This window comes from Columba livia, chromosome 4 (assembly GCF_036013475.1).
Source record: "Columba livia isolate bColLiv1 breed racing homer chromosome 4, bColLiv1.pat.W.v2, whole genome shotgun sequence".
NCBI lineage: Eukaryota > Metazoa > Chordata > Aves > Columbiformes > Columbidae > Columba > Columba livia.
Window position 1 is genome coordinate 72,621,162 of NC_088605.1, and position 17,642 is coordinate 72,638,803.

General features: G+C 39.0%; 2 protein-coding genes across 7 annotated transcripts in view; one reads left to right on the forward strand and one right to left on the reverse strand.

The window, feature by feature from the left end:
* Window positions 1-141, reverse strand: part of GSTCD (glutathione S-transferase C-terminal domain containing) — a 51,663-nt gene extending 51,522 nt beyond the window's left edge. The window contains exon 1 of the mRNA XM_065062804.1: window positions 30-141. The gene's annotated coding sequence lies outside the window, so the exon portion shown is untranslated. The remainder of the gene's footprint in view (window positions 1-29) is intronic.
* INTS12 (integrator complex subunit 12) lies at window positions 61-16,125 on the forward strand. 6 transcript variants are annotated; one of them, XM_065062810.1, is made up of 9 exons: window positions 193-287; window positions 1,774-1,887; window positions 3,428-3,613; window positions 6,463-6,626; window positions 8,586-8,738; window positions 9,271-9,458; window positions 11,935-12,094; window positions 13,402-13,560; window positions 15,156-16,125. In XM_065062810.1, exons 4-9 carry the CDS (start codon window positions 6,471-6,473, stop codon window positions 15,735-15,737), a joined length of 1,398 nt encoding a protein of 465 aa, XP_064918882.1. In that variant the 5' UTR covers window positions 193-287; window positions 1,774-1,887; window positions 3,428-3,613; window positions 6,463-6,470; the 3' UTR covers window positions 15,738-16,125. The 6 variants fall into 6 exon arrangements, with proteins under 6 accessions (XP_064918881.1, XP_064918883.1, XP_064918880.1 ...); XM_065062813.1 differs by having other exon boundaries at window positions 3,428-3,599; XM_065062809.1 differs by lacking the exon at window positions 1,774-1,887 and having other exon boundaries at window positions 61-287.
* Window positions 16,126-17,642: the final 1,517 nt, after the last annotated feature.

Genomic DNA, 17,642 nt, shown 5'->3' on the forward strand with positions numbered 1-17,642 from the left:
GGCGCCGGCGGGCGCCAACGGCCGCTTACCCGCCCCGCCCGCCGCGCTCTCCCGGTCCTGCCCAGCGCCGGCACCGCCACTTCCGCCCCGGCCCCGGCCTTTCCTGCGCGCTTGCTTGGCCGGGCCCCGCCCCGGTTCCTCACTCTTCTCCCCGCCAACAGCGCCTACCCGGAACCGCCGCCTCTGGGCCTCGGTTGCGCGGGGGAACCGGTGCGGCGCCGGACCCGGCTCCGGGCGGGGAGGCTGGAGGTGGCTGTGGCTGTCCCCGTGCACCTTCCTCCTCTCCGGTAAGAGCACAGTGGGTGTTTGCGCGGGGGCTGAGGAAGAGGGGAGCTGTTTCCCCCAGTCCCGGGGCGAGCGCTGTGTCTCCCTGTGGCGCGGGGAGGGCCCGGGCGGAGGCGGCTGCGTTGGCCCTGTGGGTGTTGCGGTCCCTCCTGCAGATGTCTAAAGGGAGGGACCCTCCTGGCTCTTGAGGAAATCGGCCGGGAGGGTCCCTGGAGCCGTTCCGGGCGCTGCCGGGGCGGGAGCAGCTGCTGGGGGGCAGCGTGTCCGGCGGGCGGTTCGCAGCTGAGGGCGTTGGGCCGTGCGGAGTTGCCCAGGGCGGGAGTCGCCGGGTCCTGGTGCTGGGCTCCGGTGTGAGAGAGAGTCGAGAGAGGTTCTCCTTCCCTTCTGCTCTGCCCTGGTGAGACCACATCTGGAATATTGTGTCCAGTTCTGGGCCCTCAGTTCCAGAAGGACGGGGAACTGCTGGAGAGAGTCCAGCGCAGGGCAACAAAGATGATTAAGGGAGTGGAGCATCTCCCGTGTGAGGAAAGGCTGAGGGAGCTGGGGCTCTGGAGCTGGAGGAGACTGAGGGGTGACCTCATTAATGTTTATAAATATGTAAAGGGTGAGTGTCCTGAAGATGGAGCCAGGCTCTTCTGGGTGACAACCGATGATAGGACAAGGGGCAATGGGTATAAATTGGAACACAAAAGGTTCCACTTAAATATGAAAAGAAACTTCTTCTCAGGGAGGGTGGCAGAGCCTGGCCCAGGCTGCCCAGGGGGGTTGTGGAGTCTCCTTCTCTGCAGACATTGAAACCCGCCTGGACACCTTCCTGTGTAATCTCATCTGGGTGTTCCTGCTCCATGGGGGGATTGCACTGGATGAGCTTTTGAGGTCCTTTTCAATCCCTAACATTCTGTGATTCTGTGAGAGACTCGGTTTTGGTGCTGTAATGAGGCGGGGGTGATAACAGGAACGAAAAAAAACCCTAGATCTAATGTAGCAAGACCAGGCATAATGTGGAAGAAACCCAACAGAGAAACAACAGCTCTGTAGAGACTGGGCATGAGGCAAACTGGGATGTCCTTGGCTTGCAAGCTGGGGAAGCAGAATATTCTGCTAAGTGAAGGAAGAGCTACATGGCTTTTGCTGGGTAGCAGCACAAAATGACAACATGCATGTTCAAGAAATTAGGCCAAGAAGCCAACACTGGGGGGACACCAGTCTGTGGAGACCCCTGATGAAGACTCTCGAATACCAAAGATGGACTACTGGTGAAGGGCGGGGTTATGGAAATAATTTATGTTTACAGCATTAACTAAGTGGTAGGGACAAATGAATGTGCAATAGGTGTATGTAATAAATACCAAGAATCACGCACACACTAGATTAGAGGAGCAATCCTCCACGTGGCGCGCTGTAATAGAATGCTGCTTTTTAACACTTTCAACACAGTGTTAAAGAGTCTTTTTGCTGACTTTTCGGTATCATTTTCTGGCGACCCAGATGGGACTCAAACCCAGTTTTTGGTGCTAGAATGAGGCGGGGAGTTCTGCTCCTTCCTTGCAATAGGGACCGGCACCAGGTGGAGCTCCAGAATGAGTCAGCACTTGCCTGCAGGTGGGTATAGAAATTCAGAGGAAACAGACCCAGCAAACAGAGGTGATGTGTGTGCAATACAGGATATGTAAGTTTCAACCACAGTATAGAATATTTTTAGATTAAAAGATGGTGGAGTTTCTCTTTTTTTTAAGCGTTTTCGTTTTAAAGAGCGAGTTTCAGATGTGAGGCTTTTTCTTCATCAGGGAGAAATTTGTGGAAAATATGATACAAAGGATCAGATCGTGGCTTTGCTGTAGCTAATTCAGAAATTCACTTTTCACTAAAGTTTGGTTCTTCCACTGAGTAATCACCAGGAGGATGATATCTAGGGAATTTGTAAACCTGATAAATTTCAGTAGGCATTAAGTTAGGGAAAGGTGAAAACGGTAATGGAGATAGAATCACTTTACTAGTGACTTAAACCAGTGAACAGTGACATCTGTTTGAACACCATCTTCAGGTCTGTTTTTGCAGAATATTGGCACTTGGTGGTAGCATGGTTTAGCGAGTCTCAATTGCATAGATGTGATTATCTCATTTATTTGAATAAATGTTTTTTTTTATCAAACTGATGTTTGTGGCAACACAACTGATTAATAAAACTGTTCCAATTAATACAGTTGTCCAGACTACTTAAGAGTGTGAGTTTTGAAATGTCCCTCATGGGAGATAACTAAGAAATTTTGTTGTCATGAATCAAATCCTCATTAAGATACTAAAACAAAAGCTGAAAATTGAAGTTCAGTTTTTCCTACTTTTAAGATTTTCCTTAATCTACTATATCAAGATTTACAATAAATCTGAAAGTGATCTGGAAAAGGCATTGTTAAATAAGCAAAATCTGCCATAATCACCATTATTAGATTAGTCAAGAAGAGAGAAAATCTTGAGCCACAGAGGAATCCAAAGTGGGGGGAAAAAAGGTGAATTGATAATATGGTTGTGTAATTATTAGTTGTTAATTAACACAGTGCAGTGCATTGGAAGGAATTTTGTGCTACTGATTCATATTACTGGGGTTTAAGTTAACTGCTGAAGATGTTGAAGATAGCTGAAAAGGATATGTGACTGAAAGTCCTTTTACTCATTGGTGTCCGTGAAAAATACAAGTATTGCTGAGTTTATAAAGAAGGGGTTTGATAATGGCATTGCATTATAAATTAAATGTGCAGTTTCTTGGAAAAATATTTTCAGTTTTACACCTGTCTCAGAAGATAATAGAAACAGGAGTTCAGAAACAGGTTGATTAAAATATGGTCATACCTGAAAATCTAATGTAAGTAAATCCATTTAAATGAAACTAATGATAAATAAGATAATACATTAATAGGCATGCAAAATAGTTGCTGACAAATAAATGAAAAGGCCTCTGACACCCAGGAAATCGTTATTAAGTCTATTAAACTAGAAGACCACGTATTCTGTAAAGTGCTAAATTAATTTGTATGTATGTGGCAGAAGACAATAGTATGCTCAAGAAAGGGACTCAGAAAGATACCCACATTCTTAGGCATTTTAAGACAACCCACTAATTAAGGTGTTTTTTTTTCCCCAACAGGGATTTAAGCCACTCAGAGTAGTCCACATTGGAGGTTACTCAATGATTACCAGCTATAGGTTTTTTAATATCATCTCATGTACTTCAGAGAGTTTTGTTGCCTCATATTTGGTCCTGTCTACCTATCATCAAGCAGTTCTTACACAAGAGTGAAGAGGTGTCAAAAAGAGGCGTAAGTCGAGAAAGGTACTTTCCGGGCTGGGCTAATGTGTTAGTGCTGAGTTGCAGAGGCTGCACTTGAGTTCCTGTGTGTGCTTCTTCCAGTTATTGCTTTGTGTAAAACCAGTTCTGCCCTGGGTTCAAGGTTTATAACACAGCCCTCTCATCTCACAGCTGCATTATAAACAGCTATAAAATAAAATGGTGGTGTCATGCTCACTTTTTTTCCTATTTGTTTTTCCTAAACAACATTTGAATTATTTTGCGTACAAATATTCCCCTTCAACAAGGAAGTCAAGGAGTGCTCTTGTGCAGAATAACCTATGGCATCATCATTAAACCACTGCACTATTGTTGCTCCAAGGCTATCAAGTTGTTATATGCTGACTTCACTGCCAGAAGAACATGAATGAACTAGAACACCAGAATGAAAACATGAATGACTGTAATTGGGTCTTAGGTTTATATAATAAGTATCAAACCACTGTTCTGATCTGTAAACACCTGGAAAAATCCACTACCAAAAGCAATAATGTGCTTTTTGGACCAGGCCAGTTATTGGTATTAGCCTGTTTGATAGTTGTGTTATTGTGGTCCAGTAAGGAGAGCATATTTATCAATCTACTTCTTTTAGATTATGCTATTTTTAAGACAATATTTGCCCAAACTGAGCATACTTGAATTGTTTAATAAGCCCAGTTCTCTCCCTTCTCGTGAAAAATTTCTTGTGATATGTTAGTTATAACTGCAGTAGGCTGTGAAACTTATTTATTATTGAGAACAGAGAAAAAATTGCTGCAATTTCATATACAAATAAAAAAGTAAGTACAGAGAACCATTTTGAAATTTGGATTTTAACAGTTCCTTTACAATGGATATCTTTAAAAAAATTAGAGCTAGTCGTGAATCCGGGAAGTGTTACCTTCAGAAAGATGAAAATGGAGTTAGTATGCTTACATTTGTTCTCTAAATGCTACAGACATCCTGAGTTGGTTGCTAATGACTGTTGAGGCTACCCATTCTTTATGTACACAAGTATATGTTCTTAAAAGAAGCCACAGAAAATAACCTGAAGGATTGTTATAGCAAGAAATCCCTCCAAATTTTTGAAATTGGTGGTTTAATTCTGCTGTTTTCATTCAACAGCGGGTTTAGCAGAGGCCTAATTTAAGATTAAATGGTACTGGAGCTTGGAAAGGCATATTCACAGAACAAAGAAATAGAAGAGACAGCCTACCCACAGAACTCAGAAACAGCCTGAAAATTTATCAGGGATAGATGCATAAAAGAAAAGAGGGTATGTGCTTTCCGCATACATTAAATTCACTTTCTGTAAACGTGAGAGACTGAGTTGGCTGGATGGGGCTTGCACCACAGTCTCTGCTTGATCAGTGAAAAAGTGGAGTAACTGATGTGTGGTACTTACTAGCAGAAGTTCTGTGGCCACCAGAAAATGATTTGACAAGTAGCAAAGATTAAGGAAGAGGCTCTTTAAGAGGATTCTTAACTCTCTGCTGGGTCCATTGATAAAAATCCCTATGAAGTCTACTGTATGTCAAACTCCTTGATGATCTTAGTTGAGCAATTCTCTGGTGTCTCGTGAAAGCTCAGCATGAGATAAAGGTTCCTGGAGACTTCTAGGCAAGTGTTGAGGGAGCACGCTGCCACTGCTGGTGTTTTGGCCAGAGAGGTAAAAGTTCACCTTGTTGAATATCAAAAGGAATTAATCAGACAAAACCCTGAAAGCACCAGCTGTAAAAGCTTTCCAGGCAGTGCTTTTGAGCAGAACTGATAGAAGCCTTTTCAAGAATGTCTTCTAGATTGCTGTATTAAAAAAAGAAGTCCTGATGTGTTTCAAGTGAGATTTGAAGGGATTATTATGAATACCACTTCTCATCCATTTTGGAAAAGAGCAGGAAACTTCCCTTTCTATGTTATTTCTTACATTTTTACTTGTTAATCACTGTTCAGGCTAGACAGATATCTATCTTTGTAGGGACAACTTCTGATGTAAATGTGGTTTCTTAGCGCTTTTGTTAAAGAAATTAACAGAGAAGGCTTTGAGGTGCAGGATTGTATTGCTGTGAAACAGACCTTTTTTAAACTCATTCTACCCTTTTCCTCACTTTATTCCTTCTACATTGACACTATGGCCTCTTAGAGTTCTGGATAGTCATTACTTGACATGAAAACCTAGGCTATCACAAGGAAACTTAGATAAATCACAATCTGAGTTATAAATTTTCTCACTGTTTCAGCTAAATTTAAAAACGGACAACATATTTTTTCAGGTTTTTGAGATATATATATATATATAAAGTTGTATACTAGATGGTTTATATTTCTTAAATTGTATGTTACAAAAGGCTGTTCTTTTCAAAGTTTCAAAAGTTAATTTTTCTACAATAACAGTTTTTCTTTGTTATTCTTGAATTACCAGTGAGATAGAAATCACTGTATGTGCAAATAATGTTAAGAAGAAGGGTATTAATTGCTTTTCCTGAAGTTTATACTTATTTGGCATACTTTTCAAGATTCTGTATGTATGGAATATCAAGAATATGGATTATTTGTTCCATTTATGTAAGCATGGTTAGCTTAGTTTTTGAACATCAGATATGCCAAAGAGCAGATTTGACAGCATTTCAGATGTAGAGCCACATTCCAGTTCTACAGCTCTGAAGTTCACAATCAGTCATCTTGTAATGATGATAATTAATTCACATACTATCCTTGCTGTGACTTAATGTAATTTCATTTTACAAAAAAAAAAAAAAAAACAAAACACCTTCTGTGAGATAGTTAGCCACATGCTGTTTTAGTTATGTTCCACATTAATATAGTTTTAATTGTTTTTCTTTTTTTTACCTCCAAAGATAACACTATGGCTGCTACAGTGAACTTGGAGCTTGATCCCATTTTTTTGAAAGCCCTTGGCTTCTTGCATTCCAAGAGTAAGGACTCTGCTGAAAAGCTGAAAGCACTTCTTGATGAGTCTTTGGCCAGAGGAACTGACTCAAGCTATCGTACATCTCAGAAGGTATTGGTGTTAAAGAGCATGGGTCATTTTTTTATGCGTTTTTAAATCTTCTGCTATTCCTTATTCATCTTTTAGAGCTGAAAAGTTAAAAGAGAATCAGAAATCGAGGAAAAAAGTATAAGTAATTGTGGAATGTCCATATTCATAATTCTTCTTTTATGCAACATAATCTGGTTAATTGAAGTTAATGGAAAAAGAAAATCTCTTTACTATGGTGATGTGCCAAGAGCTGTAAAAGAGATATTCAATACTATATTGCAAGTGTCCTGACTTTGTAATAGTACTTTTTGTATTCACTTTTGTATTGGTTTGGGCATTTTTCTTAGTAAGCTATCATACATGTTATCTAAGACAAACCCAAAATTATGGATTTCTCCAGTTACAATCAGAGCAAAAAGGCCTTTAAAGTGCACATTATTTTTGCCACAGATAAATATCAAACAAAACAAAGTATTTACTCGTAAAGCTGGATCTCTCTTCTTGAAGTTCTGTTGGTGAATTCATACAAGAATGAAAAACACCAAATGGTTTAAAGCAGAAATGATTTGCAGGCGGAAACCATCACCATCCAATAGATAAACATATTTTTTTTCATCTTCTGAAAATTGCTGAAACACCTGCTAGAGAGAATATTTGAATCGGAGATTAGTACACAGAAATAACCAAGCAGAGACATCCTTATAGTGTTATATATTGCCATATGGATAATGAGGTGGTGTTCTCTCCTAGGATGCCTAGAAGTCAGCCTGGTGTGTTCTAATGATGGTCCATACGCTGACACATTAGTAATACCTAATTTGTATGTGTATGTGTTTCCAAATAACTGAAAGGCACGATTACTGCTACTGTGTGAGTGATGTTTTTAGTGTCCTTTCTGTTCAAATTGTTAACTCCCTTAAACCTAAACTGTAGCTCCCTCTAACACAGGTCTCAAAACTCTCAGGATCACTCTATGTCAGAGCTCAAAGAAGCATTGGTTTGTAGTTTAAAGAGGAAGCAGGAAGCTAAATAATAGTACAAAGAGGCTTGAGAAGCCAATTCTAGTAAACAGTTTGGCTGGTAGTCACCTGCCCTCAGGTGAGACTGAGGCTCAGGACAGAGGAGGAAGTCTTTTGTGCTTCCAGTATCAGCTGGACTTTGCCGCTCAGCAGTGGAAAAAAGTACAATAATTCCTTTCCTTGTATTTTCAGAAAACAGGATTAATTTGTGATTTTCCATAAAATCCAAGAACAGAGTAAGGAGCACAGGATTACCACAGTCAGGCAGATGAAGAGATCAGCAAACTTGGGAGATCTAAAGCTCAGGGCTCAAGACCCGACCCAGCATTCAGCAGAGAATTGCCCATTCTTACCAGGCTGAGGGGCAGTACCTTCCTAATGCACATTGCTGTGATTAATCACTCATTTACAGACTCACTTGTTTATTATCCATTGCTGACACTAACGCATCATTAATAAGAACTACTGTTTTCTGTTGAGATCTAAATGTTATTAATCTGATAGGTGAGTATAGACTGAGATTAAGTAGAGATCAATAGTTTTCTCAATAACGGAATGAAGTATTGATATCTAGTGACGTGTCAACTTATGTTTTCATCTTATATTGAATTTTGTCCTCAGAACTATCTGAAAATTTGTGTTCATTACCTCTTTGAGTTTTAAAAGCAGAAAAGTTATCTTTTTTAATTAATGTTCCAAAGAGCATCTGTATTTGGAAAAAGAGCACCTTTTCCTCTGGAAGGTGGGTGATAAGGGGAAGTTTTAATAATTGACTGCAGCTTAAACATGCTAATTTGTCAATGTGATGTGAAAATATTTTAGAAATATTTTTTTTTAAGTGTATATATAGGTGATCAATGCTGTATGACATTTTGTTTGCCTAACCTGTTACCTAACTAATTGTAAACTAGTAAGTAACTCAAGTGTGGGGTTTGCCTTCAATTTTTGTGTCTATTTTTAGGAAGTAGAGCAACCAAAAGTATCTGTTGCCAAACCTGTTTCCAATAAGCAAGAGGCTAAAGCTGCTTCTAGTTTGCCTTCTGGCAACAGCAATGGCAAGCCCACTGCATCAGAAAAGGTGAAAAAAGAAACAGAAAAGAGACCTGCTGAGAAAGTAAGTAATTTTTGTTCTCTAATGAAATCACTTGGTTAATAAAATTGAAGATGTTTTAGACAAAAGGTCTCCTTTTAACTTGTGTGGGTCAACTCATCTCATTGGGCATAGCCTGTGAGCTTCATTATCCAACCACGTTGCCGTTTTGGCAATCCAACAGAAGTCTTGCTATAATTATTCTGTGAATGTTTTCCCTGGTCATTGCAGAGGGATTGGACTAGATGACCTTTAAAGGTCCTTTGCAACCCAAACTACTCTGTGATTCTATATTTTAAATATCCTGATAACAGGAGGTTACAAAAACGTAGCAAACTGAAATGCAGGATTCCCAGGCTTTTTCAAGGAATTTGATGCGAAGTACAAAAAAGTGAACTTGAGCTTCTAGTTGTTTGAAGAGAATTTGTTGTGTTTGTTCTGTGTAAAGTACACATTCTTATACTACTTAATCTAATTGTTCCAGTCATTTTCTCATTTTAATAATATCCGTTAGCTTTTTGCAATTTCACATTCTCTATGTGTATGTGTGTAATAGATCAAAGGGGATAGCGCTGAAGGAGCTGATGCACCAAAGAAGCCCAGACTAGAGAAGCAAGAGGCTCGTTCATCTCCCATCACGGTTCAGACAAGCAAGGATCTATCCATGCCTGATTTATCTAGCTTTGAGGAGACCAGTGCTGATGACTTTGCTATGGAAATGGGATTAGCCTGTGTTGTTTGCAGGTAAGTCAACATTGCTTCACTGCAATTGTGTAGTTACCTTTCTTTCTTTTCTGTGTACCTATTGAGTTAATGCTTCCTGTAGTTTTTATCTTGGAAATCACTTAAGCACATAAAGAAATAGTAATACCTGTAAGCATCCTTCATGAATAAGAATTGCTTCTTGAAAATGGAACCTTTAATGAGAAAACCAACTTTTCTTCAGGAAGGGTCAAATGACAAATAAAAAACTAGACAAGATACAAAAACCTGTCATGATAAATACTGATTTTGAATTATTGGGAAACAAGCTAAAATATTAATAGCTAATGACAAGCATTTATAGAAAATAAAACCTGTTCTATAGTGGAAACATTTTTAGTGGCATTATTATGAGATTTATGTGTGTTGATCCTCTTTTTGTAATCATTTGACATTAGTTTACACATGAGCATATTTTTCCAGTTAACAGCGTAAACGTATCTTGCAGTCAAGACAGGTTCTTTTTCCTTTTCACTAAGGGCTCAAAAATTGGATCTTTGTAACGTTTTTGCTAACAATACATTTAGCGTTAACAGAAGTTAAAATATGCTTTTGAAGGCATCAAATCGCTCCAGTCAGGATTTGGTTTCACACATGATTTCTGTCCTTGTAAGTCCCAACTGCTGCCAAAAGGAGCAGTTTGGCTCTCCCAATTGTACATCTTTCCCTGTCCTGTTCAGGGGTTGTTCGTAGCCAAAAGTTTTATATTTATATTACTCAAGAAGCCATATTAACAACAAGAACCCAGCTGTGGGTTCCCAAATGCAAAAAACTGCATTTGAATATTAACTGTTCCTTTTTTATGGATTTAAGAACTAGAGACATTAAATGTTTCTTCAAGATTTGCTAAGTGTCAAATGTATTTTTACAGTGATTAGGAGTATTGAACATTGATGCCTATTATGTTTTTCTTGTTCTTTTATATCAAATTAGGCTTAAGGAGAGAAGGAGTATTTAAATAACTTCACCCTCTCCAATAGCTGCAGATCTTAGAAAAACAAGACTCACTGGTTATAAAGCTTCCCAGTTATATGAAGAAGAAAAACCATGTGCAGTTTGCAGATGAAAACTCTGGGGAAAAAATCTTTTAAAAAGTCTGATTTTGAAAGAATAATTTAGTGTTTAAGAATACTTTTTTGTTTTCCGAAGGTTAAGAAGTCATTGGGTTTGTTTCTTGGTTGTCATATAATTTAAAAATAAGTCTTGTTTAACTTGTTTCTGGGCATTAAGAGTTTGTGGTTTTTTAGTCAATTTGGGATTGTTCTTCATCCTTTAAAATAGGGTGAGTCTTCTCCCTTGAGACAAGGGGTTGAAGCGTCACTGCTTTGTTCTGACACAGTTTATTTAGGAATAAGAAACAAACAAAACAGCTTTTGAAATATCCTGCATCTAAAATAATGGGTCCTGGAATTTCAGAAGGGTTTCTCCCTCTGTTTTTAAATAGCCCATCTATAAGAGAAATCTTTATTAGAAAATGTCCCAGCATCCATATGGACAATATCTACAGACTTCATTTTCCAGTTATATAAAGAAATAAGTTATTACCTTTCCCCACCCATCTACAAATAGAGTTTCCATGGTTACCTGGGTACCTGTTCCTTGGGGATATGAGCAAAAGCAGCTTAGCAATTAAATAGCCTGATTTGTCATCTGAAATAAGAAATCATTAGGAAAATGGTATTTGGCTAATTCACAGACATACTCCCAGTCGTGTATATCACTAATTTGTCATTTATACAGCGTGATTACTTCTACCAGAGGCCCACACAAAATTAAGTCCTCATCACCAACTTACATGTTTGCTTCAAGGTAGTACTGCACAGTTAATCCTTTCTATTTCATCTAGCCATGATTCTGGTATTAGCTCAAATTCCAAGTGTCTGGTTGTGTAGTAGGGCCCAAAAGAATGGCTAATAAAACATCTTTTAGTAGTATACAGCTTGGATGATGATGCTTTTAGATCCTGTAGCAGAAAGCGCTCTTACAGGCCTGTTACTGAGAAATTGTTTGTTCTTGAACTGAATTGCTCTATATCTTACAGCAAAATTATTCAAATGTAGACTAGGCTTTTATATGCTAATATAATGAGGAAGTCGTAATTTGGTATACAGTGAGGTATCTATAAAATACCCTGGTAAAGCAAAGCAGGTGAGACTTTAAATTTCTGATACAAAAATCAAACAGGGCAATCAGAAGTGTCGTATACACATTTTAAAATACAGAGATTTTAGATTTTCTTGAGATAACTTACCTTTAAAAAAATACAAAATTTCTAAAATATCTGTTAGAAAGAGCTCATACAGGAAGAAGAGGCAGACGTTCATTTGACACAAGTAGAAAATATATGTGAAAGCAAAAATATTTCTAGTTTTTATCTTAAGCCTCGCAAAATTTGCAACAATTGGATAATCCTTTAAGTGCTTTCTCCCCTAATCTGTTCTTAACTGTTGCTCTGCAGGCAAATGACAGTTATTTCTGGGAATCAGCTAGTGGAATGTCAGGAGTGCCATAATCTCTACCACCAGGATTGCCATAAACCTCAGGTGACAGACAAGGAAGTGAATGATCCTCGACTTGTATGGTATTGTGCCCGCTGTACCAGGCAGATGAAGAGAATGGTAGGAGTCAGTTTTTTGTCTTATATGAGCACTATTTGAGTCCAGCAGGCTATTTCTAATCTGTAGATTATTCGTAGGTTGCAGAAATCTTTGGAAGCATGTTGGAGAACAATTTTTCTCGGCAGTGCTTTTCTTGCTACAGCTGTGTTTTTTAATGCAGCATCTCAGAGTACTCTGTAATGTGCTGTTTAAACAATACTTTTTAAAAACATAAATTGAGTGAAAAAGAATAAAATAGGATTATTTTCTACTTGGTAAGCAGCAGTTGAAAACTTATTTCAGGTGATTAAGTTTTAGTACGTGTCTACCAAACAGCCCTACAGTTTTAGTTTTCTTTTCAACTTCGGACATGAGTGGTTGTTTTCCTGTAAGAACAGACTGCAAATTTCAGTCCAAATCTGAAGTGCTGAGTGTTCTCAGACTTGACAATAAGCTGATAGTAGCATATTCCAGGAAAAAAAAAAATCCCTTTATTTTGATTGATCTGCGTGTTAATTTCTTGACTAAACAGACTAATTATTTCTGATCCCACTCATCTCATTGTGAGAAACAAACATCAGAATAAGAAAGCATCTTTGGGTGCATGAAACACTGACAATTAATTTGCACGACTTTAGTTCTGACATTTTAAAATCAAACCTTTTTATGCAGCAGAAAATGTGTTCTGTTTTGGAACTGTTCTATGATAACTTAGCAAATTGTTATCTGTTGAAATGGCTCTACTAAGAAACAAGAAAAGAAGGCAATGTAAGATCCTGGCCTAGGAGTTATCTTCACTGACTGAAGTACATGATTATTCTGATGATCATCAGGCCTTGAACTCAGAGGAGTGTTTGCTTGAGGTCAGTTATTGCACAGGGTAGCCATTGCAGCCATTCAACGTTTCCCTTCAATATGCCCTTTTCTTTTTTTGTTTTGACATAAATTCTACCATTTTATCTGCCACTACTTAGCAGACTCCTGCAGCCTGCATCCCAGTATTGCTGGATTATGGCCCTGTCTTCCTCCAGTTCACCTGTCTTTGCCTTATTTCTGTGAAGGCCCAGTGCTTTCCTGTTCCCTAGGTGTTAATACTGCTGCTCTATCTACGCTGAAATAGCAAGTCCTGTTCAATATGCTTTTTGGCTGGACTCTGTCCCTAGTACCATACTCAGCACTACCTCCACATCCCCTGTTACCTTATTTCTCAGGCACTGTTCAGCTTGAAATTGTAAAGGCTAGATTGCAGTCTCATAATGCTCAAGTTGACAGTCAGGGCAGTCAATGTTTTAACTAGTTTGGGGCATTCTTTTCTACCACTTACACAGGCTCAGAAGACACAAAAGCCACCTCAAAAACCAGCTCCTGCAGTTGTTTCAGTTGCACCAGCTGTGAAGGATCCATTGGTCAAGAAGCCAGAAATTAAGTTAAAACCTGAGAACCCACCAACAACTTTTCTAGCATTTAAGAGGACAACAGAGGTCAAGGTAAAGTAGCTTATATTTTCCAAAGTAAGTTTATATTTTGCTGCATAGATAATAATTTTTTCAATCAGACCAATCTTTTCTTACAAGAACCATGAATGAAAATAGTCTGCTATACTATGTGTCCTCAGTAGTACTATAGCATAGTGGGTTTGCATTAACACTAAAAGAGTGGGAAGTAAAATCTCAATTCAACTGAGTCCCTAAAGCATCCAGCTCTTCACTATGTTTTTATTACAAAGGAGAGAATAGAATTTACTGTAGGGATTTCTTTTTAAATGGTATTTTATACAAGTAGAAATCCTCATAATTGTATAGATTATACGATTTGCTGTCTGTGGTCAAGTTAACATATACGTGTTTTGGTAGTTATAAGGCTTCTCCCCACAGTAACAGGGAAGCTCTAGCTGACTCTGTGGGAGGTTTCTCCTTCTCATATATGTTACTTCACGTTTCTGATTCTCAAAATTATTTAATAAATATTGTCACTAGTTGGTCAAAGGTGGTAAACCAGAAGCAGCATAATAAATAACTAAGTAGTCTAACAAAGCATGACCCTAACCTAGGAAAGCACATCTGTAGCTCAGAGTCAAAGTAATTTTTCGTGTAATCAAAGTTATGCTTGCCATTTTTCTGTCTGGATGCAGACTTTCATGAGTAATATTATATGATGGCTATTGCTGAAGCATTTACACTTAACTCTGCTGAGGTGAAAAAAGTTATTTATTCCTATATGCCTAGCAGGTTGTAAAAGTGATGCCTGATTTCATCAATCATCTTTACTGTTTAGAAACAGTCTGGATATATATGGAAAGGGTATTACTTGAATAGAGAATTTTAATTTCTGTTTTGACTCTGATGTTTGATGTAACTCTTTTAATAATTTCATGTGTGTTCTCAGCTGAAAACTTGGGATGAATAGGGTTTGAGGTGTGGGAACTGAAGTTAATGTGTAGCACTTTGCAGGCAAAGAAAACTATGTTTGTGGGAGGTTTGTCTTTTGCACTGCCAGAAAGGGAAAAATAAAGGAAAGAAGTCAGTGACATTAATTTTATATGGTACAGGCTGCTAGGAACCAAGAGGGGGAAAGGGAAGGGAAGGATAGGGTAAAGTTTAGATGCACCCACTTTAACCAAAATACTGCAATAAATGCAATACCTGATTGCTTCGGGTCTGATTTTTGTCTGAGCATCTGTCATCTTGTTAAGAAGTGACACCAAGTGATGACAGTAAACAATAAAGGTGGTGGGTTGCCTTCTGTTTTTATACTTCTCAAATTCGGGCTTTTTGTAGTTACTATAGTTAAACCAACTTTTAGAGTTTACAGGCGTTTGCAATGCCATATGTTAGGCTATTAGCTCTATAGAAAAAAGGGATAAAAGGTAACCCTGGTTTTATGTGACTGGGAAATTAAAAGGTGTCTGCACCTGGCATCCTTTCCTTTTCTTGTTAATACTTTAAACTGTAGTGACTAGTGATTAAATATTGCCCACTGGGTGTTCCTGGGAAAATAACTCAAACGGAGGCTCAATGTATTCCTGCAGCAATGTGTTACATGAGTAGATGCTACCAAATAAGAATGCTGTATTTACTTTTAGACCTCAGCAGCAGTGTCTGGGAACTCAGCCAGTACAAGTGTTTCCTCTTCAGCAACCAGTGGCCTTACAGGATGGGCTGCTTTTGCAGCCAAAACCTCCTCTGCCAACCCATCGACTGCCAAAATGGGATCAACAGCACAGAGCACCAGCGGGAAGCCTGCAGCTTCTTCAAATAACCAGAAACCTGTCGGTTTGTCGGGGTTGGCAACTTCCAAACCAGGACTAGGGTCAAAAATAGCATCTGCCAACAACAGCACAAGCCCTGTTCAGCCAAAACCTCCTCCACCTCTGACACTGGGGAAACCCACTCTTAGCCGGTCAGTGAGCAGCGACAATGTCAGCAAAGCAGGTCTTCCCAGCCCCAGCAGTGCGGCACCGAGCACCAGCAGCCAGGTGAGCGGTGGGAACGGCAGCGCTGGGACCGCAGGTAACAGTGGGGGCAGCGCGAGCAAAACTGTGGCAGATACTGGGAATCAGTCGACCTCCCTGAAAGGCCCGACTTCTCAGGAATCTCAGCTCAATGCTATGAAAAGGTTACAAATGGTCAAGAAGAAGGCTGCTCAAAAGAAACTCAAGAAGTAGTATGGCTGCTTGCAAAATGTCTTGGTTGTGTTCTGTTAAATAGCAGCATTGGTCTTTTTCTTAAAGAAAATCCCCTAGTAACTGGACTGAAATGGTAGTTAAACCAGGGAAGCCAAAACCTATGTTATACAGGAGGTCAAACTTTGATGAGCCTAGTATTCCTTCTGACTTGACAAATCTATTAATTGAATATGTTGGAGGAATTCACTATTATATGCTCCTGATTTTCAGCTCAAAGCACTGAAAGTTGAAATTGTAAAAGTTGGGTATTTTAGAGTCTAAAAAAAAAAAAAAACCACAACAGATTTATGTGGACATTTAATAAATTGAACTTATGGAAACTGTCATTCTTAAATGTTATTAATAAAGGTATTATTAATCTGGGAAATCATTGCTGCTTTTCTTTCACCCCATTTTCCGGTACTTAGAATGCTTCACCTGTTGAGTGTTGTCTGTGGTGTGCAGAATTAATGAAGTTATCCCAAATTAACTGTTAAATAACATATTCTATTTAAAGTGAGAGTTTTAAGTGGCCTATTTTGTTTTTATACAGTGAGAAACTTCATGGGTTGTGATGGCGATGATGGTGTTGTAATTCTCTGAGGAAAAAAGAGCATTGGCAAAAGATAAATAGCCCCCAACCTGTAAAAAGAGCAGAAGAGAGCCACAACAGGATTTTCAAGCTTTCTTAATCTGTAAAGGACCTTGATATTGTCCTGGTGAATATGAATGGAAAATAAGTGGTAGGCAGTGTATATTTACTTAAAAGCACAGTCCAATTGAACTGTGTTGCTTTGACGTGAGAGAGGGAGAAACAGAAGAAAAGGAAAGGAATTGTCCAAGGTGTCAATAAGTTAGCTTCCTTTCTGGCATACCTGAAACGCATAAGCCTTTTTAATCGCCTAAGTATTCCATGCTTTTAAGTACTGCTACAAAATTCACAAGCCTTGCATGTGTCAAAGTAGTATTGCCTGCCAACCTGTCTTAGAAAATGAAGCCTCTAGTCTCTTAACTGTTCTACCGTAGCCTGTATGATTATAATTTAAAATCTCTGGAGTAGTTAGTGACAGTGTTGGTCACCATTCAACACTTTGGATGGATAAAAACCTTTGTCTAGCTCTGTCAGCTAGTTTGTAAATGACCAGGGGGGTGTTGTTCCTTTTTAAAAAATATGCCTGTTTTAGCCTTTTCCAACAATTTCTGTAGGAGATGTATACATCTACTTCTGTTTCTAAGTGCGTGTCTTCCTTCATGATAGTCAAAGTAGCAAACGGGTTGTGTATGTTCTAAAAGTTCAGCTTCTTTCCCCTTTCTCCCCGTGATTTGTATTTCACAGGAAAGACTCTGCTCAGGCATGCTTTCCCAAATCTGCTGGAAGACTCCGATTTGAATCTACCGGCAAGTGTTGCAGGACAGAGTTGCTATGCACTGTGTCGATGTGTATTAATACTAAGACTTGTGGCAAGCTGGCCTGCCTAGAGTGTCTGAAGGTTCAAGGGCCTGGGCATGGAGTTTGGGAGGCCAAAGCATTACGATCTGCGTTGGTAGTATTCCACTGTCCCTCCCATAGCATTCATGGGACAAAGGTTGGTTTGCTTTGGGCAGTGGGCAGAGGTATTCAGAAACCATTTTCCTTTCTCCTCAGCTTTCTTCCCCTCTACTAGTTCCTTCGTGGATTTCCAAGTGTCTGAAATAGTGATATAAGGTATGTTAGCTGTTAAAATATGTAAAAAATTTTCTGTAATAGCATGGACTTTTAAATAGAAAAGGTTGTTGAGAGATGTGAATATATTCCGTTAGCCCTTCATGAAAATGAGGGTTCATATTTTGCGTTCATAAAGAATAATGAAAAAAATAGGGGTTTTTTAACACTGCATAGGAAAAGTTTTCTCTTTATGCTGAGTG

Excerpts from the sequence above, each read along its gene's own strand:
- INTS12 (XM_065062808.1), top strand. The coding sequence starts at position 1,866 with ATGAGTCAGCACTTGCCTGCAG. Across the intron at positions 1,888-6,462 it reads GAGTCAGCACTTGCCTGCAG|ATAACACTATGGCTGCTACA; the intron begins GTGGGTATAGAA and ends TTACCTCCAAAG. Across the intron at positions 12,095-13,401 it reads CCAGGCAGATGAAGAGAATG|GCTCAGAAGACACAAAAGCC; the intron begins GTAGGAGTCAGT and ends CCACTTACACAG.